This window comes from Protopterus annectens, chromosome 8.part0 (genome assembly GCF_019279795.1).
Source record: "Protopterus annectens isolate FY-2018-M chromosome 8.part0, PAN1.0, whole genome shotgun sequence".
Taxonomy (NCBI): domain Eukaryota; kingdom Metazoa; phylum Chordata; order Ceratodontiformes; family Protopteridae; genus Protopterus; species Protopterus annectens.
Genome location: NC_056741.1, coordinates 1,340,040,560 through 1,340,068,469, shown reverse-complemented (window position 1 = coordinate 1,340,068,469; position 27,910 = coordinate 1,340,040,560). Strand labels below are relative to the sequence as shown.

The 27,910-nt window shown below is 40.8% G+C and overlaps 1 protein-coding gene across 1 annotated transcript in view; it reads left to right on the top strand.

The window, feature by feature from the left end:
- LOC122808480 (zinc finger protein 91-like) overlaps window positions 1-27,910 on the top strand; it is a 1,038,194-nt gene that overhangs the window by 722,855 nt on the left and 287,429 nt on the right. The window contains exon 4 of the mRNA XM_044079437.1: window positions 10,027-10,134. Within this exon, the coding sequence (XP_043935372.1) occupies window positions 10,027-10,134 (108 nt within the window). The remainder of the gene's footprint in view (window positions 1-10,026; window positions 10,135-27,910) is intronic.

The following is a 27,910-nucleotide window of genomic DNA, read 5'->3' as shown; positions in this document are numbered from 1 at the left end:
AGGGGCACTCATCACAAGTTACCTCACAGAGTGGACCTTCTCACACAGGACAAGGATTCCCTAATCCATCTCCATCTGGAATCTCTGTATCTAACCCTGTGGATGATAGAATTTTGATTCCTTCTAGACACCTTTACACTGAAGACATGCTAATAGTCCTGCAGGAGGCCAGGAAACCTAACACTAGGAGATCTTATTTGTCTAAATGGAAGATATTTTAAATGTGGTGTTTACAAAGACAGCTAGACCCATTTCATAGTGAGGTCCCCTTAGTGCTTTTGTTTCTGTGTGAACTCTTGCAAGCAGGGTTGCCATATTACTCTGTTAAAGCTCACCTTGTTGCTATTTCGGCCTGTCTGCCTATTGATCCCCCTTTAGCTTCCCATCTCCTCCAAAGTTATTCCTTGAGCTAGTTCTACACCTCAGGCTACCCCAGGAGGCTGGTTCCACCTCCATGGGATCTAAATTATGTTTTAGAGAAACTCACTGTTGCCCCATTTGAACCAGTTTCTAAGGCATCTGTGAAACATTGTACCTGGAAAACTGTACTCCTCCTGGCCCTCACATCAGCCAGAAGAGTGTCAAGAGCTAAGCCCTCGCGGCAATTCCTCCATTCCTCATCTTCCAAAAGGATAGTGTGACCCTGAGGACCAATCCCCCTCCTTTATGCCCAAGGTGGTCATCAGGGTACCCATCTGCCCACCTTTTTTCCTCACCCCCCCAAAATGACAGTGAGAGATTCTTACAGTCACTTCTTGTTCACAGACAACTGAGGTTTACTTTGACAAGACTAAGGCCATTAGGAAATCACCGCAACTATTTGTCTCCTTTCACCCCAGAGCTCTGGGAAAGGCATCTTTCTCTTCCATGTTGCAGTATTCATTTCCTCCCTCCTTCCCCCCCTTTTCCATCTGAACTGTTCCTTCTTGGGTGGCACAGGACTTATACAGCTATCCTGGGACTGGGGTCCAACTGGGGCATTCAATTCTATGGAAAGGTGCATGCAGACATCATTTTTATGGCCCACGCTCCCTAGACCAATGTCAGATGTCCCACATACCTAGCAGTGACTACAAGCTTTTATATACTGGCCGGATGTTCAGGTAGCAAACAGAGGATAACCCAAGAGTTTGGACTACTGCAACATGGAAGAGAGGGGCATGGTTATGGTAAGATTCTATCTCGAAAAGATGTTTACTATCTTTAGCACGGATATATATTCAGCTACCACTTTAAATCTGCCTGATATTGGAGAATGTTGGACAAGTAATGGACTGTGTTCTTAGCTCTGTTGCTACCGGCTTCTCTTCAGCTATGTCTGAAGACCCTCAGCAGTTCTAATTGCAGTGGATTGTGGTTAGGTCTGTAGGTTCACATCAGTTTGAGAAATTGTTATAAAACTTAGTTGTCAAAGTTCATCCCTGGAGTTGATCTGCATTCCCCATCCTTTTTCATAATTTCTGCTGCATTTTGCCAGTCTACCAACTTTTCTTTGTAGAATGAACCACTGAAAGGGTGTTTCACAAGTTCATTCTATCTCATGTTTTTTCCCCTGAACCAAGGAAGTTGTATTTTTCCCCGACTTCATACTTAGATGCTATCTCCTTTTATGTTACAAAAACAGCATATTGGATAATTGCCTTGTGGACAATTATTCATTTTATTTCCAGGGAATCATAGGATGGTGTCAGCTGACATGCTGGATGCATGTTTGCATATAAAGGTTTGGGAACTTCAAGGAAGATACTTAAGATCAGTTCTGGAAGTCTGGCACTTTAGTACCAAGAACTTTGCTTGTGTATGTCTACTGCTTCCGTAGTCTTTGCCAACAAGCTTTGGGCTGTGACATCACAAGGCCCACAGTTCAACAATCTGCTTTGTGTTTATGAACTTGGAAAACAGGTTGCTCATGGCCCACATCCAGACCTTACTGGCCTAATTCCTTTTATGGACCCTGATGTAGACTGTCTTTTGTTATCTCCATAAGCCTTGAAACGTATCCCTATAATTTACTTTTGCTTGCCATCTTATTCATTGGTGCTGGTGATGTCTTGGATTTCTTGCTTTGTAATACCTTGGTCCCAACAGAAAGGCTTAATGAATCAAAAGCTTTAGCTCTTTGTTAGAAGTGGAGTCCAGAGTAATATACTTTTCTTCCACCATCAGCCAGGTCAACTACAGTTTTGTGCAGTTGTTTTGGTTAATTGTAATGTCACAGTACTGCATTGTTGGTTATTAGGCTCCCTCTTAATGTCAAAGCCTTGCAGAGTCCATTGTCCCTGGGATGGTGAAAATAGGGTGCCTCTTCATTCCCACTTGTCAAAAGTCATTCTGACTTCAAACGCATTTTATTAAAGGTTTGAGGTAATTCGTTTTTTATTTATTTTATATGAGTATATTTATCTATATATGTATATGTGTATGTGTATATATGCATATGTGAAGGAGATTACAGTGCAAAAGACCTCTTTGTGTCTGTTTGTCTGTGTGTGTGTGTTCACACATCAAAGAAAAACTTCATCTAACAGTTATTCCATTAACAGTAATCCCCGAACATCACTTTCATCATAGAGTGAAATTATGGTAAAAAAAAATCATCAAAAGAGAATAGCTGGCCAACAACAAGGAAGTTAACCCCTGAAGGTGGAGGGTTGTGCCCAGCACAGCACACCCCCCTAACTATGTATACCAACTCCGAGATTACACTACAGTGGGGAAAGGGGCAAAAACTTTAAAAGGTTTTGTGTAGTTTTTTTATACAGTGCCCTACTTCCTTGTTGGCCAACTATTTTATATGTACAATATATATATATTTATATATATATATATGTATATATATATATATATATATATATATATATATATATATATGTTTACTGTCATAATCTTGAAACCACTTCCATCAAGTGATCACGTTCTCAAATGAAAATACAGAAAATAACAGCGTTGAAAAGGCACAACACCAAAACCGGTAATGTCGACCTGTCCATGTTCAACAAAGTCAACATTACCCAGTGTACCTTCCCTCTCAGTCAGTTCCAACTAACATTTTGCAGGGGGGCAACCCCCCCTGCACCCCCCACACCTCCTGCTACTTAAATATTAAAACTCTGAGATCGCACTACAATGAGGAAAAGGGCAAAGATGTTCTTCGTGTTTCACTGTTGCAGTCATCACACTTGGGTTATATGCCTACAGGTAGCCCTCAGTTGGCCTGAATACTACAGTCTTGGGATTTCTGCATTGGATGCTGTCATCTCTTCCATGATGTCAGATCATCAGGGGTATAAAACATGCAGCCAATGCCATTACATCAGTCTTTCTTGCCGTGAAGGAGCCCGAAGCAGAAGCCATTCGCAAGTGCTGGTCGGCCACTTCCTGAAATTTTTGTTTTTCGAGTTTCAAACATGAAGTCTTCTAAAGCGAAGTACCCCCGTTGGGGATCCTTTTTTCTTGGTCTAAACAATGTCAGAAAAAGTTAACCATTGTCTTGCCTGTGGAAAGCAAATACCTCACAGAGATTTTCATTCTTACTGCGTCACCTGTTTAGGCCCAAACCACGAAGTCCCTCGCTGTCGGTTTTGTGCCTTGTTCAATGACCAAACCATTCGTTGTCGGGCTATCTTTGTTGCTAAATTCTTTCGCTTTCATGCTCCATATTCTGAAATGGCTTTGATAACCCATCCGACTACCAATCTTAAGAAAAAATGCAAGGATAAAGATAGAGACAGACCGCATAGGTCCAAAACTGACGACGTCGCTTCCATTAAGCTAGTCGGCAGTCCGTCGGTACTCAGTGAGGCGTCTTTGCAGCCCCTGATACCCGCTTCTACAGATTCGCAGGCCTCTACTGAGACCCATTCGGAGTCCAGTATACCACGAGATGCTTCTTCGACTATGGAACCTGCGGATGTCTCTACCTTGGATGGGTCCGGAGCCGCTGTGCAGGCACTGGCTTCTGAGGGTGTATTCCAACCTACCGATATTCGTATTAAACCGACAATTTCATTTTTAACTAAAACTACAGAGTTTCTCAGGTCCAGAGTTCACACTACGCCTAGAAAACCGGCGTCCAAAGCACATGCTCAAGCTCCCATTCCACAGAAACAAATGCTTAGAATGGCTGAAGACCTTATTACTCTAATTATGGGAAGCCAGCCTTCCCCTGCTAAAAGACAAAGAATTGAATTTCCTTTTGATTCTACAGACCAGGAGTCCAATGACTCTGACCCTTCTGATTACCAGGGCATACCCTTATCTACCTATGAGGATTCAGATGCAGAGGAATCCATTCCTTCTACTTCCCCTCCAGAGGATTTTTCTTTTGGTGAAACCTTGCATACCTTAAGAGAGCATTTCCTGTGGGAATGACAGGACTATCCTCAGTCCAAAAAGAGACTCGGAATTTTTAGATTTGCCACAGCACAGGCCTCTAGCTATACCACCTGTCCTGGATATTGTAGATGATGTCTTCCTGGAATCCAATCTTACTCCTGACACTTTACCACCAGCTCCTAGAAAACCTGACAGGTACTACAGAGTATCTGACTCTCACAAATTTCTCTTTAAGAATCCTACTGCGGATCCAGAGACAATTTCCCAGGGACCTAAAGACATTAAGGCTATGGTCAAGCTATTCAGATTGAAACTGACCACCAACCTCTAGTTACTGTTCTAAAGAAGTCTATGCATTCCACTGCAACGAGATTACAAAGAATGATGCTCAGATTGCAAAAGTACAATCTGAAAATTGTCTATACAAAAGGTAAATTGCTCTGTATGGCTGATACCTTATCCAGATTGCCCAGAAATACGACAGATCAGCTTGATGAAGAGAATTTTGACTTTGACATCATGGCAGTGTGTAATTTTTCTACCACTAGAATTGATGAGTTAAGAGATCTCACAATGACTAATCCAGTTTTGCAAAAGCTCACTCACTACATTAATGTTGGATGGCCGTCAAAGCAATCTAGTGTACCACCTGAAGTGCAAACCTATTTTTCTTTCTTGAATCGTTGATGGAAGATGGCATTATTTTCAAAGATCCTAAACTTGTTGTTTCTGCTTCCTTACAACAAGAATATACCCAGATTTTGCATCATAGTCAGCCAGGTTATGCAGCCACTAAGAAAAGCGCAAGATAATTGGTATTTTCGCCTTCATTAGCAAAAGACAATGATAAAGTACTTTTGTTTTGTTCAGTATGCAGTAGTACTAGACCACATTTGCAAAGAGAACCACTTCAGCTAAGTCCAGTTCCTGAGCTACCTTGGTCAACAGTAGCCACTGATATCTTCGAGTGGAGCAATCAGCACTACTTGGCTATGGTAGACTCTTATTCAAATTGGTTTGAGAGTGATCTACTACCTAACCTAACATCCCATGGTGATATTACTAGGTTGAAATGCCATTTCTCAGTCCACGGTAGTCCACACAAAGTTCTTTCTGACATTGGTACTTAATTTACTAGTCAGTTGTTTCAGAAATTTGCAAGAGAATGGGACTTTATACATGTTACTAGTAGTCCAGAATATCCACAGTCAAATGGTCTATCTGAACGTGCAGTGCAGAGTGCAAAGCAATTACTTGAGAGGTCAAAGTGTGACAATACCAATGTGTTCTTGAATTTGCCTAATCTCAGAAATATACCCCGTGACTATATTCTTGCCTCACCTGCTCAAAGACTACTTTCCAGGCAAACCAGAACTACACTACCCATTAATTCCAGTTTATTGAGGCCTAAAGTTAAGAAAAATAAAACCATCAAGGCTCAGTTGTTTAAGAAGCGTAATATCCGAAAGTCCTGTTACGACAGATCAAGCAGTTTACTTCATCCGCTGAGGGAAGGAGAGATGGTACAAATCCAGACAATGAAAGGTTTCAACCGAATTGGTCAGATTGCAGGTATCTGTGCAAAACCAAGATCTTTCCTGGTAGACTCCGAGGGTGTAGAGTATAGGAGGAATCCTAGACATCTTCCTGTACCAGAATCGTCATCATCATCATCACAACATTATTTCTGTGATGCAGTCTCCAAATCTAAACGTGAACCATATGCTGTTCCCATGCAAGAGTGTATACCAGAGTGTGTTCAAACCTCTGATTCCATTCCTGAAAATGTTCCGAACATTCCAAAGGTCGAACATTTTGTAGAGGCAGTTCCAGTTGCTAAATCCAGTTCCCAGTTTTATGTCACACGATATGGACGAATATCTAAGCCCAGTGTGAAATACGTAGCAACATGAACTTAACTGTATATATCTGCGTGCCTAGTCTTGTATAATGCATGACCAAGAATTACCTGTGATATATGCATGCCAAATAGACTCATAACGTTGCATGATCTATTTCTCAAAGAGGGAGGATATAGAACAGAGTGTATGTGATGTGTGCTGTATCTTTAAGAAGCATGTTAAAGACTGTACATACACATATAAATTCCAGACACGTGCAATCCCTAGTGCCATTTTGAAAGAGCAGCCAGAGAGCATGCATGATTGAAGTTGTTAGTTTGTATATACGTTACTTAAGTTAAAGTCAGTAAACTTCTTTAGTGATATGTTTGTATAAAATAAAGCTGCTTGAACAGAACCCACAAAGACGGTTCTGTTGTATCCAAAGTAGGAGAGCAACAATGACTATGCCAAGTCACAGAGTACCCTCACCCTCCTTCAGTTCCTCCATTCCCCAGGCTGACCCTCAACCCTGCAGCCTTTCTGCAAATAGTCTCAGACAAATGAATTCTGAGAATAATTGAAAGAGGATACACTTAGCAATGGATAGAAAATCCTCCCCCTTTCAGAGGAATTCCCCTACACCCACCAGACCACACAGAGCTGTTTCTTCCTGTGCTCCATCACATGGTAGAAGCAGGGGTATTAGAACCTTTGCCTGCAGTACACAAAGGCAAAGGATTTTTTAATCATTGTTTAAAAAATCTTCTTTCTGGCTAACTGCATGTTTTCTGCTATGTACATCAATGCAAATCATTGGAAGAGAGTATAACTTTTCATATTACTATATTTGTAAAAAAAAAAATAAATAAATAAATTTTAAAAGTGGAAATTCTTATTGTAGATTTAGTTAGGCATGATCTGTATTGATTTGCCTGTTTTAAAATGAACAGAAAAATAAATCACTCGTTAGCAGGTCCTTGTGTCCACAGTAGTACTGCAACAAAATATCCAAAAAGAAAAAGTGGATGCAGGCTAGGCTCCAGGTTAAAAATTTTAATCTTTCGTATAGCACAAGCACTTTCACATTTGCTTCTTCAGGTGCATCAGTTAAACTAAAACAAGTCGGTCATTTAAAATAATACTGACACCATCACATGATCATCAAGCATCACATGACCCAATACTACATCACAGATCTACATATTAAAAACTATATAATAATAACAATATTATACATTCAATAAATAATAAATAATCAAAATCTTTCAAAAGTATATGTTTAAAAACTGTAATAATAATTTCACCTACGCAGTGATGTTAGATCATATATGAACACTATACGTAAACACTGGGGGATACTCACTACAGATAAGGGGGTCTTAAAGTGGATAGATAGTGAACCTAAGTTTCTGTTTAGAAATCAGAAATCCCTGAGAAGATGCTTGTGTTCACCTAAAGAATGGAATATACCTATGGGCGAAATGTGTACTAAGCTGTGTGACAAATGTCTATATTGTAATTATATAGATATATAAGCAATGAATTTCTGCATCCAGATCAGAATCGACAGTACAGATTCAAAATACAAGCTACATGTGATACACATCATATAGTGTATTTGGCACAATGTGTAGTATGTAAGAAATTTTATGTTGGGAAAACGGACCGTACCCTTAAAGAGAGGATTAGAGAACATGTTTATCATATTGGCAAATAAAGTAAATGTAATGCTTTAACCAAACATGTTATGAATACGAGTTTCCAGTTTAATTTCAGCTTTATGGTTATAGCTAAAGGTTTTGAAAGTCTGAGGGGAGGGGATATACGTAATAAAACAGAAGAGTTGGAAGCTAGATGGATTGTTATGTTTAGAGCTGACGTGGGACACAGTCTCAATGAACAGATACCATTGAGACCTAAGTTAAAATCCAGGCCCCTGCGTAGGTGAAATTATTTGTACATTTTTTAAACATATACTTTTGAAAGATTTTGATTGACTTGTTTTAGTTTAACTGATGCACCAGAAGAAGCAAATGTGAAAGCGCTTGTGCTATAAGAAAGATTAAAATTTTTAACCTGGGGCCCAGCATGTGTCCATTTTTTGTTTCTTGATGTTTTAAAATGTACATTAAGCATCAGTAGACATTTTGATTGTGTCAGCACTTTTGTGGTATGTCTTGTTATTCATTAAAATGTTTCTCTTTCTGCAGTGATAAAACCAAATGTATATTAAGACAAAGAATATAGAAATGTTTGACAGATATCACCCATTGCACTAATTTACTCTTTTGTTATCCGTAGTTCTAGCTCAGCCCCTAACCTCAATCATACACATTGCATTACTAAAAGCACTCTCCCCAACAGTACCACTACACAAGACAAGACGACACAGAACGCACAACCTGCAAACACTCGCACATACACACTAAACGTTGCAAGCAGTCTTGTACATATTCACAACCACCACCTTTTCAGCAAAAAATTAATTTTCCTGCACAGTCCTACATACCTACAGTATATAAAATGTTAGTTCAGCCATACTAGACTCACACAAATTAGCATTCACTCAATGTGCCACTTGCTCTTTTTATTTTTATACCCATGCAAACTTTTCAACCAAATGAGTATTCTACCTTTATGATTATAACCATATATTTTTGTTGTTGCAGAATTGTGGAACAGTAGGGAAAAGGGACTTTTTCCTTTTCTCCATAGTTGTGCAGTCACAGAGTTGGTATACATACGTAGTAGGAGTTGTGGGGGCAAAGATGTCTTGCTTCTCTTTGTAAAAAATGTTTTTTTCTAGTATTAATGAATTTTTGACCAATTGTGTGTTTCATTTAAATATTGTTATAGCTTTGTATTTTGGTGATTTGTGTATTTGGTGATTGATAGACTATATGTTCATATAAACATTGTATAAAATTTGTGTACCTATAGTGTATGTTTTGGTGGGGTTACTCAGCTATAAGCACTGTGTTCCAGTGACTCATTAGTGATAGGGGAGGTGTTGATACTTGAAATCTCTTCCGTGTTGAAGTCCTGGGAAGTTTTAAAGTATGCTACAGTTTTTGTCCTGGCACAGAGAATTAACCTTTAGAACCAGGTAGTTGCTGTATTTATTTATTTATTTTACATTTGTTGACCGGGCTAGTCTAACTGGATATATGTCCATTTTCAGTAGAGGCCCGGGGAGATAAGCTCCAAGACATACAGATAGCATAAAAAATTCAAACAAATATAAAAAAAAAGAATAAATTACAGTAATATATACACTGATAAATCAGGTTAATAAGAAATCATTTGAAAAGGACAGACATCAATACAATGTAAACTGCAGTTTCAAAATAACATATAGGTACATTCCTTAATGCAAAAAGGAGGCATACAGGCTAGTCCAATGTGCAAGTAAAGTACATCACTTAATGGCAAAGAAACAAGGTGGTGTACAAGCTGATGCCATTTCCAGTACAGTACACAATGTTAGAGGCAGCGTAATGACCAGTAGTAGTAATAATGAGTTCTTACAAATAAGTGAGAGAGGGAAGGAAATAATGAGATGCAGAGCATAGAAGTCATATACTGTTAGAAAGGATGACAGAAAATGAATAAAAAGAAAAGGAAATGCAGAGCATAATTCGGGTAGAGTAGATAGTTAGGCAGGTTTAGTACAGGTGTAGTATATTTAGTGTAGTTCTATTGAACATGTAGGTTATTTACTGAAGGGTTTTTCTTGTGAGCAGCAGTATGGAGAGGAATGACCTGCCTGAGTAGATTCTGTGTTGGTCTGACTTTCTTAGGCAAAACTTTTAAGATCTGTCTGTCTGTCTCTTTAATATAACTACAGGGCAGCTTATCTCATCAAGAAAAAAAACAGCTGAATCCCTCATTATCCGAGAGATAAAAGTGGAAGAACCTGATCCAAATGAGCTTCAGAATGCAGCTAAATCTGGCAGTAAGTAGATGGCTTAATAACTCTTAAGATCTACTTTTTAATACATTTTCAGGACAGCTTATATTTCAAAAGAAGAAAAGGATGAACCATTCATTATGCAAGAAATTAAAGTGGAAGTACCAACCTGACCCAAATGAGCGTCAGAATATTTGACAATAAGATGGCTACAGAAAAAATGCATGACAAGTTATTTGGAAAATATTTGTCAGAGGAGTGTTTTGTTTGTACATTGTGTGTTTGTTTTGGTATAGATGAGTCTTTCACTTCACAGGTCATAAATGTAAACTGTGACTGCTGTAAAGGTTACATTTACATTTTGTGCAGCATGTATTCAGTGTATAGAGATTGTGAATATGTCAAAATGTCCCCCATGCATGGGGTCTGCCTAGCATCTCACACTTCCAGCACCCAGATGACCTTTTAGTTTTTCCATTGGTATAAGAGCCAGCTGGCCCTTCTATTCATTCCTCAAAGGAAGAGAGAGTTGGGTGGTAGGGAGTTGGACAGTGCCTGTGGACTGTCCTAACAACATCCCATTGGCAGCTTGCAAACTTCACAACTGCTGTTCTTTTGAGTTGCAGGTATCTTCTGTTACTCCACAACCACCCCGCTAAGCAGTGCACCACTGTCTCCAGTGAAACTGGTTCCCTCCCTTAAAGATGGACAAGTTAGCAATGACCACCTCGCCTGTCCTCCCCTGTCTGTTACCTCCAGTGACTGTTCTTCTAGCTGAATACTGGTCATGTGGGCAGAGTCAGAGTTGTAGATGGGCATATGGTAAGTGTGCATCATTTGCATGGTAGTTGCCATTACCTCCCAGATCTAAGTAAGCAATATATTGCACAGCTGCACTTCAGAGTTATAATTCCTAGCTCCCCAGGGCTTCACTCAACTTAAACTAAGCTTAGTGCCTTCTGGTGCATCTTGATCAATAGTAAATGAAACTTGCCCAAAATTATTTTGCAAGCAAACAGCATTTTCCAAGCTGATAGATAACTCTCCAGTACATATGCCCTATCCCTTAACTGAAGTATAATAATTTATTCTGTGCCTATACAAGGGAAAAGCTGAGAAGGCTGGAGAGAGGGCAAAGGAAATTTACAAAAAAAAAATTACAAAATTGAAGAACATGGGATATATAGTGTCTGTTATAGGAGTATTCAGGCCAAATTAATCAGCATACAAATATTTTATGATAGAGTTCTGCAAATCATGTTCATCTTGGAGATTAATACATGTATTGCAATGTATAAGCATAACAATATGCAGTTTATAAAGAAAATGAGCAATTCTGCAATAAGATCTCAGTTTATTTCTGTTAGAATTGCAAAAATATGGAATGACATCTTATTTGCTTTTAAACAATCTAAGAGCTTGGAAAATTTTAAGAAAATTTTAGATGCATGGGCTAAAAAGGCCTACATACTATATTTGGAAGAATCAGCATTTTTGATGACTGATTGGCCTAAGTGCTGTCTTTGACCTTAAGAATGTATTACTGCCAGCAGCAGTCAGACTAAACTGTGTGTGGAGGGAGACAAGTTACAGAACTGTTCACCTAATCAGTAAGCCAACCTTTAAATATTTGAATGGCAGCATTCAGCTGTGAGCAGTCACTCTTCTGTAGGCAATTACCAAGCTGTGATCAGTGCACAAAAAACCCTTAAGCTCATAAATCAGCAGTCAGTATCATTTAAGATTGAATAGTAAACTTTGTACTTGAAATAAATACATTCCATTTAAAAAGCAAATAAGCAAACTAAAATAGCATTGCATAAAAATGTAAGTCCTGAAAAAGCTATGGTATATAGCAAGCTCTGGCAGCTGTCAAGTCTAATACTAATTTTACCTAAAGAAATACTTTGCCCTATATGTCACTGATTTGAGGATCACAATAAAATCAGAAAAGTCCTTCTAGGTAGATTTGCTGTCTTCTTAGTTTCTTTTTTAATCTACAGTACGTTCCCGTTTTTATGTACATTTTCAGAGACTTATTTTGAATGTTGAATATTTACCATAAAGGGAAGTACAGTACAGCCTCTTTTACCTTTAGGTTTTAGAAATTTGTACACATTTTCTTACTTTAGTACAGCTTAATTTACTTCTGAATTTTCCTTCTGAAAGGATAGTAGTTTTTTTTCCAATTTATTATGGTTTCAAACCCAGAAAATGCACTGTTGTGCAATGTAGCTGTCTCCTTCGAGTTCTTGGAACAGCCCGGACTCGACTCTGCAAATGGGCTTCTGTTTTTTAATTTCTCCAAGTTTTTTGGGTTTCTAATACCATGATGGGAATGGACCCCATTCCTAAGTCAAAGTATGGTTAAAGTTCATGAAATTAGTATCGTTTCAATCTTTGATGTCAGCCAGTAGTGCTCTTTGCCGCACCCGCAATGTGCCCAGTAATGACTCCTTCTGCAGTTTGTATGGAGTTACATGTATTGGTAACATATCCAAATACGATTGTAAATTCTTTTTTGTAAGACCCATTGCTCCCACTACTGTTGGAACTGTCTGGGTATCTTTCTTCCACAGTGCTCTCGTTTCTGCCTGCAGATCCTGATATTTTATGACCTTGTTTCTCTCTGTATGCAAGACACTGTAGTCACTGGGTGTGGCAATTTTAATGATCAATGCTACTTTTGTCTTCTTTTTTTGGACTACTATATCCAGTTTTCTAGCATCTATCTTTTGGACTGTTGGTAATGGGTAATCACATGTGATATAAACTTCATCATTTTGTATGATGCTTTGTGGTTCATGTTTCCAGTGTTTTTCAGCCACTTCAATACTATAATGCTTGCACGATCCCCAGTGCAACAGTCATGCCACATTATTATGCCTTTCAGTATACAGTCCTTCTGCCATTAGTGTGTCACAACCAGCAACAAGGTGAGTGACTGTTTCCAATCCGGTTTTACAAAACCTACATTTGTCTGTTTCTCCCACATGTTCAATGGACTTTGTAAACCAGCATGTATGTAGCCCACTGTCTTGGGCTGCCAATATTAACCTTTCATTTCTTGGTTTGAATTTACCTCTCCTTAACTAAGGTTACCATACGTCCGGGTTTCCCCGGACACGTCCTCTTTTTTGGGCTCCTGTCCGTGCGGTTTTTGAAAATTCTGCAATTTGTCCGGGTTTTAAAACCCGGACAAATCACAGAATTTTCAAAAACCAGACATCCCTACTTTAGAGTCTTTCCTCCGCTTTGTTTTTTTTTATTGGCTCATATACCGGTATACGAGCCAATCAAAAAATGGAGCTCTGTTCAATGCAGAACTGCTTGATGTTCCGCATTGAACAGAAGAGGGTCTGCTGTGCGCGTTTTTGATTAGCTCGTATACCGGTATAAACGCCAGTCAAAAAGTGGAGCTCTTTTCAATGCGGAACTGCTTGATGTTCCGCATTGAACAGAAAATGGTCCGCTGTGCACATTTTTGATTGGCTCATATACCAGTATACGAGCCAGTCAAAAAGCGGAGCTCTGTTCAGTACGGAACTGCTTGATGTTCCACATTGAACAGAAGAGGGTCCGCTGTGCAAGGTTTTGATTGGCTCGTATACCGGTATACAAGCCAATCAAAAAGCGGAGCTCTGTTCAATACAGAACTGCTTGATGTTCCGCATTGAACAGAAGAGGCTCCGATGTGCAAAGTTTTGATTGGCTCATATACCAGCATACAGGCCAATCAAAAATCCCCAAACACGGAGCTACTTGTCTTTAATTCGGAAATGCATTAAAGACAAGACCTTTTTTGCTCTTCAGCCCTAAGAGGACGAAAAAACACGTTTGTCCTCTTTTACATACAACAAAATATAGTAACCCTATCCCTAACCATGTTCCTGATCAGCATGAGGTTCTTCCAGAAGTTTTCTATACTTGCATGTATGTTTATGTTTTTTCCACACTTCTTGCCTTCTCATCTGGTCCTTCACCTTATATTGTTTCTTTTGCTTTTTGGTACATTCAGTTGCTGCCTGGTTTTTATCTACTTCTGGTTTGATTTCCATTCCTGCTTGACGTCGTTATGCTTCTGCTAAATTAAGCAGAGAAGTCATCTTAGATTTATTCTCCTCATGTTTCAAAATTTTCACTACATTTGGATCTTGTGAGGTCAGTAGATATGTGTGGTCCCACAATTGCAGGTCTATACATGTAATCAATTTCAAGGAGGCTCACCCCTCCTTCGGAGCGAGGAATATATAATCTTGGTATGCACTAATTTTTATAAATCATTTGGCGAGGATGAAGCATCCTTCTTGTTTTAATATCCAATCTATCCAGCACTTTTTTGGGCCAGTCAATCACATCAAAACTGTAAGTTAGGACAGGAAGAGCAAATTGATTTATAGCTTGGATCTTGTTCCTAGATGTCAGTGCTGCTCTCAGGGTTAATTTAAGTCTTCTAAAGTATTCCTTACTGAGTTTTATTCACATTTGTTCATGTTTTTTTGCTGATCCTTCATCAATTCCAAGTATTTGCACACTTCCTCTTGCTCAAGTTCTTTTATATCACATTCTTTTCTCAAAATGATGTTTTCCTGGTGCTGCAGTTTTCCTGCTTTAAAGGTTGTTTTGCACATTTATGAAGACCAAATGACATTCTTATATCACCTGAAAAAGTTTTGACAACCTGCAGCTGTGCTTTCAGTTTTTCATTTGATGATCTATACAGTTTTAAATCATCGACAAAGAGAAGATGAGAAGTCATTGGACTTTGTTGTTTTCTAGTAGCCAAATTGCAGCCATGGCCTAAGCTGTTAAGTAAACAGCTTAATGGATTAATGGCAAGGCAGAATAGCAACAGTGACAAGAGAGTCACCCTGGAATATCCCCCTCTGAATTTGTATCCCTGGGATGATAATCTGTCCTTTATCATGGCTTAATTGCAAAGTGGTCTGCCATTGTTTCATGGTTACTGTAATGTAGTCAATCAGTGTAGGGTGTATCTTATACATTTTTAATTACTCTTTTATCCATGAATGTGAGATACTATCAAATGTTTTTTTTGTAGTCAATCCATGCATACTTAGGTTCTTTCTCTTTTTACAGTTCTCCACTACAACTTTATTTAACAATAAATGATCCTTTGTTCAATATGACCTTCCTTTATTGCCCCTTTGTTTTACTGCCATAATTGAGTTTTCTTCTAAATGACTATAAACTCTGTTGATGTCAATTCCCATGTATATTTTATACATTGTTGGAAGACAAGTTATTGGTGTATAATTTTTAGGGTAGCTTGCAGGTTCACTTTTAAGTAAGAGCATTGTTTTATTTGTTGTTAGCCAGTGTGTTGTCTGTTCGGGATGCACATATAAATAGTTCTTATTCCTGGCTAAATCCTCATGCAACGATGTTAATACTTTTAATCAAAAAGTATGTACTGCATCTGGGCCTGGGGTTTTCCAGTTAGAGGCTTTTTTAACTTTGTTTCACTCTCTCTGGCTGTTACTTAATCCCATTTCATATCCTGTACCTTTAAGCTTCTTATTCTTTATTTTACTTTTATCCATTTAGCATCTTTGTTATGTTCCACAGGATCTTTATAAATACTTCTCCAAAATGTATTTACTTCCTATTTGTTTGGAGGTCTTTCAATTTTACCTTATTTCCCAGTTCTCTGTAAAACTTTTTTTGGGTCATCAATAAATTGCTTATTTTGTACTTTTCCTTTATATTTATCTGGTGATCTAAGTTTTTCCGCCTGTGCTGAAATTTTTTGTTTGTTATTTGCAATAGTGCATGATAGATCCTGGTCTGTTCTAATACTGTATATTGCTTTTATCACATCTATCATTCTTAGTATTTTTGTTGATCTATTTCCTCTTCTATAATCTTCTAACAGTGACACTTCTTGTCTTAGTTGCTTTATATTTTTCTCTGTTCGACACTTCCATGATGGTATTCAATTTCACCCCTTCCTTTTCCTCACTACCCTGTGATCTTGTGGTAGAACTTTATCAGTTATTAATTTAGCTGCACAGTAGTATGTCCTGTTCACTTCTGTTATATCACATGGATCCGTATGGACAGTCCTGATTACTGCATTCTTTTGTTTTATCAGACTTCTTAGTTTTTGGGTTTTATTGACCTTCTGCAGTCTATTTCTCTCATTGATCTTAATATATCTGTCCATGTCCATTAAATCAAGCAACTCTTCTCTTAGCTCATTTTCTTCCAAACTGAGGGCTCATCCCTTATTTTCCATTTCCTGTGGGCATTCTATAGAAAGTTCTACAGCATCTTCCTGTGGCACATTAGCTTCAATTTCATCTTGTGTCATCTGTTGCTCTGTCATATGGGAACTCACTGGCCTATCACGGCTCAACATTGACTGCATCAGACTTTCCACAGTTTCCTGTTCCTTTCCTTGCTGTCTGGCTTCAAGTGAACATTTATATTGGTTTCTTGTGGAAGGCTTCAAAATATCGTGATATGGCATCTAAACAATTGCTTCCTGTTCCACTGGTTTACCCTTAATTTGGATATCCATTGCTCTATCCTGTTGTGGTGCTTTCTGCATTTGATTTTCTACACTGAATCCTTCTCTTTGCAGTTGTTCCATTACCTCAGTTTATATTTCTTTGACTTCCCCATTACTAATCTCTTTTTTCTACTTTTCCTCTTAGTCTCCTTATTTTTTGTATTGTAAAGTTTTCCATATCCAGATTCATTTGCCTGTATTTCTCTTCAAATATCTTTGGTGCTGCTCTTTTTGTATTGGTTAGTTTTGCTTTTTCCTTTGCATAAATATTACACCATATTAAATCTGTTTTCCTTTCCCATGTCCATATTTCTTCTTCACGTCTCCTGATCTTCTTGCTTTTCCTTATTCTGGGGACTCACTCCATCATGCTGTGATGTAGTCTGTGTTAGACATTTTACATTAAATCCTTCACTTCACAGGCACTCCATAACTTCAACTTCTGTTTCTTTAAATTCTGCTTTGCTAATCTTCTTTTCCACATTACATCTTTGTGCTGTTATTTTTTTTATTGTGAAATTTTCCATATCTGGATGCTTTTGCTTGTATTTCTCTTCGAATATCTTTTGAGACTGCCTTCTCTATATTAGTTAACTTGGCTTTCTCCTTTGAATAAGTATTGCACCATATCAAATCTCTCTTTCTTTCCCATGTCCATATTTCTTTTTTATATTTTTCAAATATCTCTAGGTTTTGTTGTTTATATTTTTGCACTTCCTCAGATGCTTCTGTTTCCAAACAGATCAAAGTTTCTTGATCTGTATACTGTTTTTCAAAAATCTGTTGCATTAATGAATGAAAATTTTTATTTGAAGCTTCTGACAGTTTTTCTTGCAGAAGTATTTTTCTTTCCTCTAATTTCTCTCTTAATCATTTTGTATATCATATGTTTGGAAATTCTGGGCTTTTTACATAATAGTAACAATACATGATTTCTTTCTTATCCTCAGTAGTCAACGATATCGTCTTTATGGCTGTTCTTTGGCCAATTAATTTTTGTGATTTTTGTGGACTGCTACTTCCTTCTACGACAGGGGGGGGGGGGTCATCTTCCCCCTGGTCTTGGCCTGGCCCATTTGTAGGAATGTTTCTGTATTTTGAGGATTTTGCACTTGTCATTTTTTCCAGTCTTGGCACCAGTGCGCCTACCAGGATTGGGCACTTTTTATCCTGGGTCTCATGCATCCAGCTATCTTTTTTGTTTTTGACTTACTTCTGTCCTTGATATATGCTATATAAATACAGTGTATGTATTTATATATATATATATATATGTATATATATATATATATATATATATATATATATATATAAAACAGTGTCACTTTGGTGAGAATTTGTGAAAAACAGAGTCCACCTCGCGAAGGTACTCACCAAGACGTGAGGATGAATTCAGTTTCAGCACTACTACTACTCTCCTTTGCTTGCTGACTTTTCATCTCTCCATTAGACTACTCTCATGATTGTTGAGGCCAGGAGGATGTCTTTCCTTATTTTGAACAACACTGATTTCAGCTTCACCTAATACATCAGCTTACAGATGTTAACTTTTCAGGACTTACACTGTTGCTGCTGAAAGGCACATGGATCATGGCACTGGACATGGTTTTGTCATGTAAGTGTTTTAAGGTCTACACTAGAGATTCATTTTATTCAGTTTTGGAGTTGTACCACTTCCTTTTCATAGTGCTGCTATTTGGACTTTCCTTTGAATCCAGAGTGTTTAACAAGATGGTGGTGATGACCTTTTGGAAGGTTGATCTCCATGTTTTCCCTTAACACAGTAACTGGCTGCTGGTGGCATCCCTGAAGAGGATGCTTATGGCTACAGACCCCAGAGACAGCCATAACTTAAGAGAAGTTCTCTGTGTTCCTTTCATAGAAGATTGCCATCATTGCACTCCTTAGTATCCGTTGATTTTCTCTTATACAAATCTGTGCCCTAGGATGAGTCTGATGTCTGACCCAGTTTCAAGAGCTGAGACCATTCCCTTGGAAATCTGTATGTTCCTGGTATAAAGTAGCCAATCACCCAAGCTACCTTTAGTTCTATCTTGCTGCATTGCACATATGTATTGTCATCCAGAGAAAGAGTTAGCATTTGCCAGTACAGCCTGGGCCATCAGAATAGCAGGTAACTGTCCCGCTGGGGACATAGTTTGATGTTCTTCGTGTTTCACTGTTGCAGTCATCATATTTGGGTTATCTGCCTGCAAGTAGCCCTCAGCCAGCCTGAATACCAGAGTCTTTGGATTCCTGCGTCAGATGCTGTCTCCTCTTCCATGATGTCAGGTTGTCAGGGGTATAAAACATGCAGCCAACGCCATTACATCAGTCTTTCTTGCCGTGCGGTGCCCAAAGCAGAAGCAGTTCGCAAGTGCCGGTCGGCCGACTCCTGAAATTTTCGTTTTCGAATTTCAGATCTGAAGTCTTCAAAAAGATAAGTACCCCGTTGGGGATTCTTTTTTCTTGCTCCAACCGATGTCAGTAAAAGTTAACAATTGTCTTACCTGTGGAAAGCAAATACCTCATAGAGATTTTAATTCGTATTGCAGCCCCTGTTTAGGCCCAGACCACAATGTCCCTCGCTGTCAGTTTTGTGCCTTGTTCAACCCCCGAACTATAAGTTGTAGGGCTATCTTTGCAGCCAATTACTTTCGTACTCGGTCTCAGTAATCCGAAATGGCTTCGTTAAGCCATCCGACTACTGATCTTCCGAAAAAACGTAAGGATAAAGACAGAGACATACCGCATAGGTCCAAAACTGCCAATGACGCTTCCATTAAGCTAGTTGCCAGTCCGCCAGTACTCATTGAGGCGCATTTGCAGCCTCTGATACCTGCTACTTCAGATTTGCAGGCCTCTACTGAGACCCATTCAGAGTCTGGTATGCCACGAGATGCTTCATCGACTATGGAACCTGCGGATGTCTCTACCTTGGATGGGTCCGGAGCCGCTGTGCAGGCACTGGCTTCTGAGGGTGTATTCAGGCCTACAGACTTGCATTTTAAACTAACTCCATCGTTTTCATCCAGGTCTAAAACTCACACCACTCCTAAAAAAACGACAAACAAACCACAGGGTCAGGCCCATATGCATAAAAAACAAATGCTTAGAATGGCTGAAGACCTTATTATGTTAATTAGGGGAAGCCAGCCTTCCCCCTCTAAGAGACCTAGAACTGATTTTCCTTCTGATTCTTTTGATCAGGAGTTTGGTATTTCTGCTCCTTCTGATTACCAGGATTTGCCCTTATCTACTTATGAGGATTCTGATGCAGAGGATTCCATTCCCTCTATTTCCCCTCCAGAAGATTTTTCCTTCGATGAAACCTTGCACACTCTTAGGGAGCATTTCTGCTGGGAAAGCCAGGATTACTCGTGACTCCAAAAAGAGACTTAGGGAATTCTTACTCCCACCTCAACACAGACCTTTAGCTATCCCTCCTGTTCTGGACATTGTAGATGATGCCTTCTTGGAATCTAGCCTTTCCCCAGACACTTTATCTCCAGTTCCCAGAAAACCTGACAGGTATTACAGAGTACCTGGCTCTCACAAGTTCCTCTTCAAGAATCCTTCTGCGGATCCAGAGACCATTTCCCAAGGACCAAAAGACATTAAGGCTACTGCTGGCAAAAATCCTACCTCTTCTGATAGAGATCCTAGAGCCTTAGACAAATGGGGTAAGAAGGTATACACTTCTGCTACTTTGGCCATTAGGGCTTTAAATTGCCAGTTTCATATGTTAAAAGTATCAGCAGCATGTTATGGGGCTACTTAAACAGAAAATTATGTTGATTCCTGACTGTACTGAACACAAAGAATGACAGGATTTAAGACCTGCAGTGGTGGTGCTGCGGTAGCATTGTCGCCTCACAGTAAGACGCTGTCTGGTTCGATTCTCAGCTAGAGCGTCTTCTGCGTGGAGACGTGTGTGAATGCGTGGAGACCTTCGTTGAAGGTTGTGCGTCAGAGCTGGTAACTCGGTACGTAAAAATCAACTACCAATCATTAGCAGACCGGAGTTCCGCTGTGGCTACCCCTAACCAGGAAAAGCCAAAAGACACAAAATGCATTCTGCAGAACAAGTTGGTAAACATACTTTGCAATGTGGTTTTGACACTTTAGAAGCATCTTGCAGGGTTGCTGTCACTGGGTCTGTACTTAGAAGGCACGCTTGGCTTAAGGAACAAAACTTGCCAGATCATGTAAAAGCTAAATTACTGGATGCTCCCTTACACCAAGACCGCCTTTTTGGCAACAATGCTGAAGAAGTCCTCAAAAGGATGGAGGAAAAAGCTAAATCTATGCAAACTGTTAAAGATTTCCTACAAGTACAGCCTCCCAGATTCAATAGGCATTGGCCTTCAAAAAACTGGTCCTTTCCAGTCCCTACTAGGCCTTTTCAATCCAAACCCAGGAACAGCAGACCACCTAGGTTACAGTCTCAGGCTATGTACAGACCTAAGTAGTGGGGGGGCTCCCACTTCCAAAGCAGGGAGTGGTAAGCCACCCCCTTACAGAAAAATGAAACAATGACTTAACCTTAACCCTTCCAAGCCCTGCTCTACTATCTGCTCCCTTAGGAGGAAAGCTCGCCCTGCATGCAAAAAACTGGAACTCATTACCCAGGACAAATGGGTTTTGAACATAGTTTCCCAAGGATACAGATTCCACTTCCACACCCTACCAATCCCAAATGGTTGGCCAGACTTACCCCCAAATCAATGGGCGGAGGCCCAACAGCACGCTCTTTCTCTTCTCAATAACAGGGCTATTCAGCCTGTCCCAGCAGAACAAAGGGGACAAGGTTTTTATTCAAGACTTTTTCTGGTGCCCAGAAAAGACAACTCCTGGCATACTATCCTGGACCTCTCTATTCTCAACACCTTTGTGGTAGTTCCAAAATTCAAAATGCTAACTCTGCAACAGCTTCTTCCCTTGCTAGCCAAGGATGCCTGGCTGGCAACCCTAGACTTAAAGGAAGCTTACCTGCCCATCCCAGTAAGAGAATCTTGCAGGAAATACCTACGCTTCAGGGCAGGCTCCATCAGTTCTCTGCACTACCCTTTGGCTTATTTACTGCGCCCAGGGTATTCACAAAGTCTCTAGCTCCAGCCATTGCATTTTGCTGGCAGAGAAATATTCAAATTTACCCATACTTGGACGATTGTCTGATTCAGGCAGAAAGCCAGGACTTGCTATTACAACACCCGGCATTCATAAAGAAACTTCTAACCTCACTGGGGTACACCATCAGTGAAAAGAAATCTCACCTAGTACCCTGCCAACAGATCGTATTCCTGGGAGCAAGCTTGAACACAACTTACCAGATGGTATTCCTCACTCCGGAGAAAAAAATTTATTTGGCAACTTACTTCAAACTATTGGCCACAAAACCCCAGCTGTCTGCAAGGAAAATACTGCAAGCCCTGGGGTTCATGGCCTCTTGCATTTTACTAATGCCATATGCGAGACTGCATATGAGGAAACTCCAATGGTATCTAAAAAGCCTATGGTGTCAACATTCTCAGGACCTGGAAACAATGATTTCTATCATTCCCTGTATCAAGACAGAGTTCCTTTTGTGAGCAGTGGCCGGCTACCAAAACAAGGGACTCCCTTTCACTCTACCCCCTGCCGCCCAAACCCTAACAACAGACACATCAGACTATGAATGGGGGGCTCACATGGCAGGGCAGTGCATTCAGGGCAAATGGACACCGAGACAGATACACCTGCATATCAGACAAAAAGAAATGTTAGCTGTACAGAATGCTGTGACAGCCTTCAAAGACCGTATTCTTCCAGGACAACTATTGGTAAAGACAGACAGCACCACAGTTATGTGGCACATAAATAAGCAGGGGGAAACCACTCGTACCCTCTCTGCAGACTAGCCATGGCTCTGTGGAACACAGCCTTGAGCTACCAAGTACACCTGCAAGCTCAATTCCTGCCAGGCAAACTAAATTCACTGGCAGACATCTTAAGCAGAAATCTCATGGGCCCACAGGAATGGAAACTAGAACCCAAAATATTCAACCTCTTGAGGAACAAATGGGGGACTCCAGAGGTAGACCTGTTTGCCTCCCCTCAGAACTACCAATTGCACAAATTCTGCACAAGAACTCCCCACAGCCAAGCTTGGAAAGTGGATGCCCTGTCCTTTACCTGGGAAAGCCTCTCAGTTTATGCCTTTCCCCCTCTGCCTCTCCTCTTGAAGGTTCTACTAAAGATCAAACAGGACAAGCCAAGGACAATACTGATTGCACCAGACTGGACACACTAGCACTGGTACCCCCTCTTGCGCAGTATGACACTGCTACAACCATGGCACCTGCCTCAGACCCCTTCCCTGCTGTCCCAGCAGGCGGGCCAGATTCTGCACCCTCAGCATCAAATCCTGAACCTTGCAGCCTGGCTTATCCCTTGAGGTCTCCCTTAGCATCCCTCAGTAAGCAGGTACTGGATGTCATTCTGGAGGCAAGGAGGCCTAGTACTAGAAAATCCTATTCAGAAAAGTGGAAAAGGTACTGCTCCTGGAGCCTGGCTCACGGGATGGGCACAACGGTGCCCAGCTTACCTCATATTCTACAGTACTTAACAGAAATGCTCCACAGGGGCCTATCCTTCTTGTTAATTAAAATTCATACCTCTGCCATTTCAGCACATTATAATACTGAGCAACCCCTCTTCTCCCACCCCTTGCGAAAGCATTTCTTTAGAGGGGCCAAAAATTTAAGACCCCGCAGGAGAGCTCCCACTCCAGCCTGGGACCTTAATTTTGTATTGGAAAAGCTCACTCTTCCCCCCTTTGAACCAGCTGCTACAGCAGAGTTGAAATTCCTTTCTTGGAAAACAGCATTCCTTCTAGCCAATCACTTCAGCAAGAAGAATGTCTAAATTACAGGCCCTCACGGCAGTGGAACCCTTCATTATATTCCATGCGGACAGGGTTTCCCTCAGGACTAATCCTTCTTTTATGCCCAAGGTGTGGTGTCTTCTGTGGCCCTAAATCAGTCCATTCATTTGCCTACTTTTTTCCCTAATCCAGAAAACAAAGTGGAACTAATACTGCACTCTCTGGACGTGCACAGACAACTTAAGATTCTATTTGGACAGGACTAAGCCTACCAGAAAATCTGAGCAGCTGCTAGTTAGCTTTGCTGCAGGGGCAGAGGGGTAGGCCATTTCAAAGCAAACCATTTCAAAATGGATAGCCCATTGCATTAATTTCTGTTACAAGCACCATGTAAAACCTACCCCACAGGGGATAAGATCACATTCTACCAGGGCTGCATCTACCTCTGCAACATTTCTCAGAAGGGTCCCTACGAGGGACATCCTAGAAGCTGCCACCTGGAGCTCTGTGCATACCTTCACCAAGCATTACCACTTACCTATCTTTTCTAAATCCAGAGCTGGATTTGCCACTGCAGTCTTGCAGTGATTAATAGCTGGCCCTAATGCTCTTTAACTTCCTCCTCCCTTCCTTAGCTTTGGGAATCAACCCAAATGTGATGACTGCAACAGTGAAACATGAAGAGTATAGTACAGTTGTGTACACTTACCATAAATGTAGCTGTTCAAGTGTATTCACTGTTGCAGTCCTGGTTACCCTCCCCCCAGCCCCCTGACTTCTCTTGGCTCTACCTCTCCTTCTGGTTGGTATATTTATTTTTTCTTGTGTATTTGCTTTTTGATGGGGGTTTACCATACCATTTAATTGCTTCCTATTGTGGGGGCACCTGGCATCTGGGGCAAGAAAAACTGAAGTAATGGCATCAGCTGCATATTTTATACCCCTGATGACATGATTTCATGGAAGAGGAGACAGCATCTGACACAGGAATCCGAAGACTCTGGTATTCAGGCTGGCTGAGGGATACCTGCAGGCAGATAACCCAAATGTGATGACTGCAATAGTGAATACACTCTAACATCTACATTTATGGTAAGTGTACACAACTGTACATTACATTTGCTATTATAAAGGTTTATAATGGGGTGCCTGGTTGGAGCATCAAGAAACACTGTGATGTGCAGTTTGTTTGCCTCGAGAAAAGTATTAAATGTGCTTGTTAGTGACAAATACCATACATTGTGAGCATATTTGAGTCCAGAATGTGGCATTCCTAATTGTCCAGTTTTGTAAGGGATTCAGAAGTGTATGGTCTTTGCCAGCCAAACTGACATGCTTACCTTTTTGACCCTCAAAGTAAAACATAGGTCCACTTAAGGAAAGAAAAACTGTTAGACAAAGAGAAGAATAAGGAGACTCCTAAGCAGTGTAGTTCATTCAGTCAGTCCCTGCTCCTCATACCTACTTTTACCAAGGCCTCTGACAATTTTTCTTTTGAGGCTCTATGCCATCTACTGCTTTGCACATCCTTCTGGACTGAAGACATCACTCTGCTGTCTGATTCAGATGGCAGATGTTCTTCGTGTTTCACTGTTGCAGTCATCACCTGTGGGTTATCCCTGCTGTTGTAGCCCTTGGCCGGCTCGAATACCAGAGTCACTGTTTTTCTGCGTTGGCTGCTGTCACTTGTTGACTGACATCAGGTTGTCAGTGCCATAAAGCAAGGCAGCCAACGCCATTACATCAGTCTTTCTTGCCGTGGAGCCCGTAGTAGAAGCAGTTTGCAAGTGTGCCGGTCAGTCTCTATCAGAGCTCAAATTACAGCTGAAAACGTCTGAAGCCAAGTACCCCGTTGGGGATCCTTTTTTCTTGCACTAACTGATGTCCGAAAAAGTTAACAATTGTCTTACCTGTGGAAAGCAGATCCCACACTGTGGCTTCCATTCATACTGCGTCATTTGTTTAGGCCCAGACCATGACGTCCCCTGTTGCCGGTTCTGTGCCCTCTTTAACGCGAGAACCATTCATCATAGAGCTCTTATTGTAGACAGGTATTTTCACCTACTGTCTTCACATTCCGAAATGGCATCCATCAGCCAACTATTCTTAGACATTCCGAAAAAACGTAGAGATAAAGATAGAGACAGACCACACAAGGCTAAGCCTTCCAACAACGCTACCGCTAAGCAGGTCATCAGTTCTCTGGAATTCAGTGATGCACTTTTGCAGACCCTGATGCCTGATACGATATCTACTCAGGCCTCTACCAAGCCCCTTTCGGAGTCCGGTATGCAGCAGAAATCTTTTTTGTCTTCTGAGCCTTTGGTTGTCTCTGCCTCAGTTGGGTCCGGAGCCGCAATGCAGGCACCGGCTTCCGAAGAGGCCTTTCTCACTACCGGTTCTAGACAAAAATCAATGTCTTCTCATCAGACTACTGTTTCTGTCAGTCCAATGGATACTCTTAGGCCTAGAAGCCAGGCCACTCCTAGAAAATCTACCTCTAGCCACCATCTTACTCCTGCTCCACCACCCTAAGCCCAAATGCTTAAGATGGTGGAGTATATTATTTCCCTTATCAGGGGTAGTCAGGCCACAACTTCTAAAAGGAAAATACACCCTTCTCCTGAACTAATGACAGAGCAGGATTCTGAGGAATCTGATTATTCAGATTTTGAAGAGGAACAACAACCCTCTGACTGCTTATGAGGATTCAGATGCAGAGGAATCCATTCCTTCTCCCTCCCCACCAGAAGACCTTTCCTTTGGGGAAACCCTTCACACCCTCAGGAAACATTTCCAATGGGAATCTCAAGACCCACCCCCAGTCTAAGAAAAAACTAAGAGAGTTTCTAGACCTGCCCCACAACAGACCCATGGCCATTCCACCTATTTTAGAAGTGGTGGATGATATTTTCCATGAATCCAGCTTAGCCCCTGACACCCTCCCACCTGCTCCCAGTAAACATGACAGGTATTACAGAGTACCGGATTCTCACAAATACTTGTGCAGAAATCCTGCTGCAGACCCGGAAGTCATTACATGGGGACCTAAAGGATCTAAGGCTAGTTCTGCTAAGAATTCTATTCCTTCTGACAAAGATTCCAGAGCTCTGGACAGATGGGGTAAAAAGTGTACACCTCTGCAACCTTAGCTATCAGACCCCTGTCAGTTCCATATGTTAAAATATCAACAACACACTTTGAAACTATTAAAGCAAAAAATTTCTACCTTTCCTGACTGTACCAATTCGAAAGAGTTAGCAGATTTTCCGCACTCAACTTGCCAAGTGGCCAAACACTCATTACACTGTGGATATGATGCCCCAGAAGCCTCAAGCAGGGCAGCAATGTCAGGATCTGTTATTAGGAGACATGCATGGTTGAAGGAATAACCTCTCCCTGATCATGTCAAGTCTAAATTAATTGATGCACCCTTGGATAAGGACCGCTTGTTTGGAGTAAAAGCAGAAGAGGTGCTTAAAAAGATGGAAGACAAAACAAAATCTATGCAAACAGTAAAAGATTTCTTTCAGGTTCAACCTCCTAGGTTCAGCATAAAGTTTCCCGTCTAAGCACTGGCCCTGTCCCGCACTTAGCAGACAGGGGCAAAGTACGCCCCGCAGGGACAGACCACCCAGGCCCCTATCCCAGGGACAGCAGAGAACCAAACAGTGGACCACCTCCACCCCAAAGGCAGGGAGTTCTAAGCCATCCTTCTATGGCAAAAATTCAATGACTCTCTTTCCCCCCTCTGCCCTCCTTTCACTCGCCAAAAGCTAGGAGGAAGGCTGACCCTCTGCAAGAAAGTTGGCTCTTTGTAACAAAGGACCAATGGATCTTAAAGATCATTTTCCAGGGATACAAATTCTCTTTCAACAAATTCCCAATTCCAAGAGGGTACCCAGACTTGCCTCCAAATCAGTGGGCAGAGGCATTGAAACAAATCCAAACTCTCATATCTCAGGGGGCAGTAGAACCTGTTCCCGCAGATCAAACAGGCAAAGGCTTTTATTCCAGACTATTCCTTTTTCCCAGAAAAGAGGGCACTTGGCGTCCCATTCTGGATCCATCCATTCTGAACACCTCCTTGATGGTCCCCAAATTCAAAATGCTAGCTTTGCAGCAGCTGCTGCCTATACTGACAAAAAATACTTGGTTAGTGACCCTGGACCTAAAAGATGCCTACCTCCACATCCCCATAAGGGAATCCTGCAGGAAATTCCTGTGCTTCAGAGCAGGCTCACAACACTTTCAGTTCTCTGCACTACCCTTTGGCTTATCTACTGCTCCCAGGGTATTCAACAAATACTTAGCAATGGCTATAGCATTTTGCAAACAGAGAAATATTCATGTTTACCCTTATCTAGATGACTTCCTCGTTCAGGCAGAGTGCAAAGAAAAGCTGCTCCAGGACCTCCTCT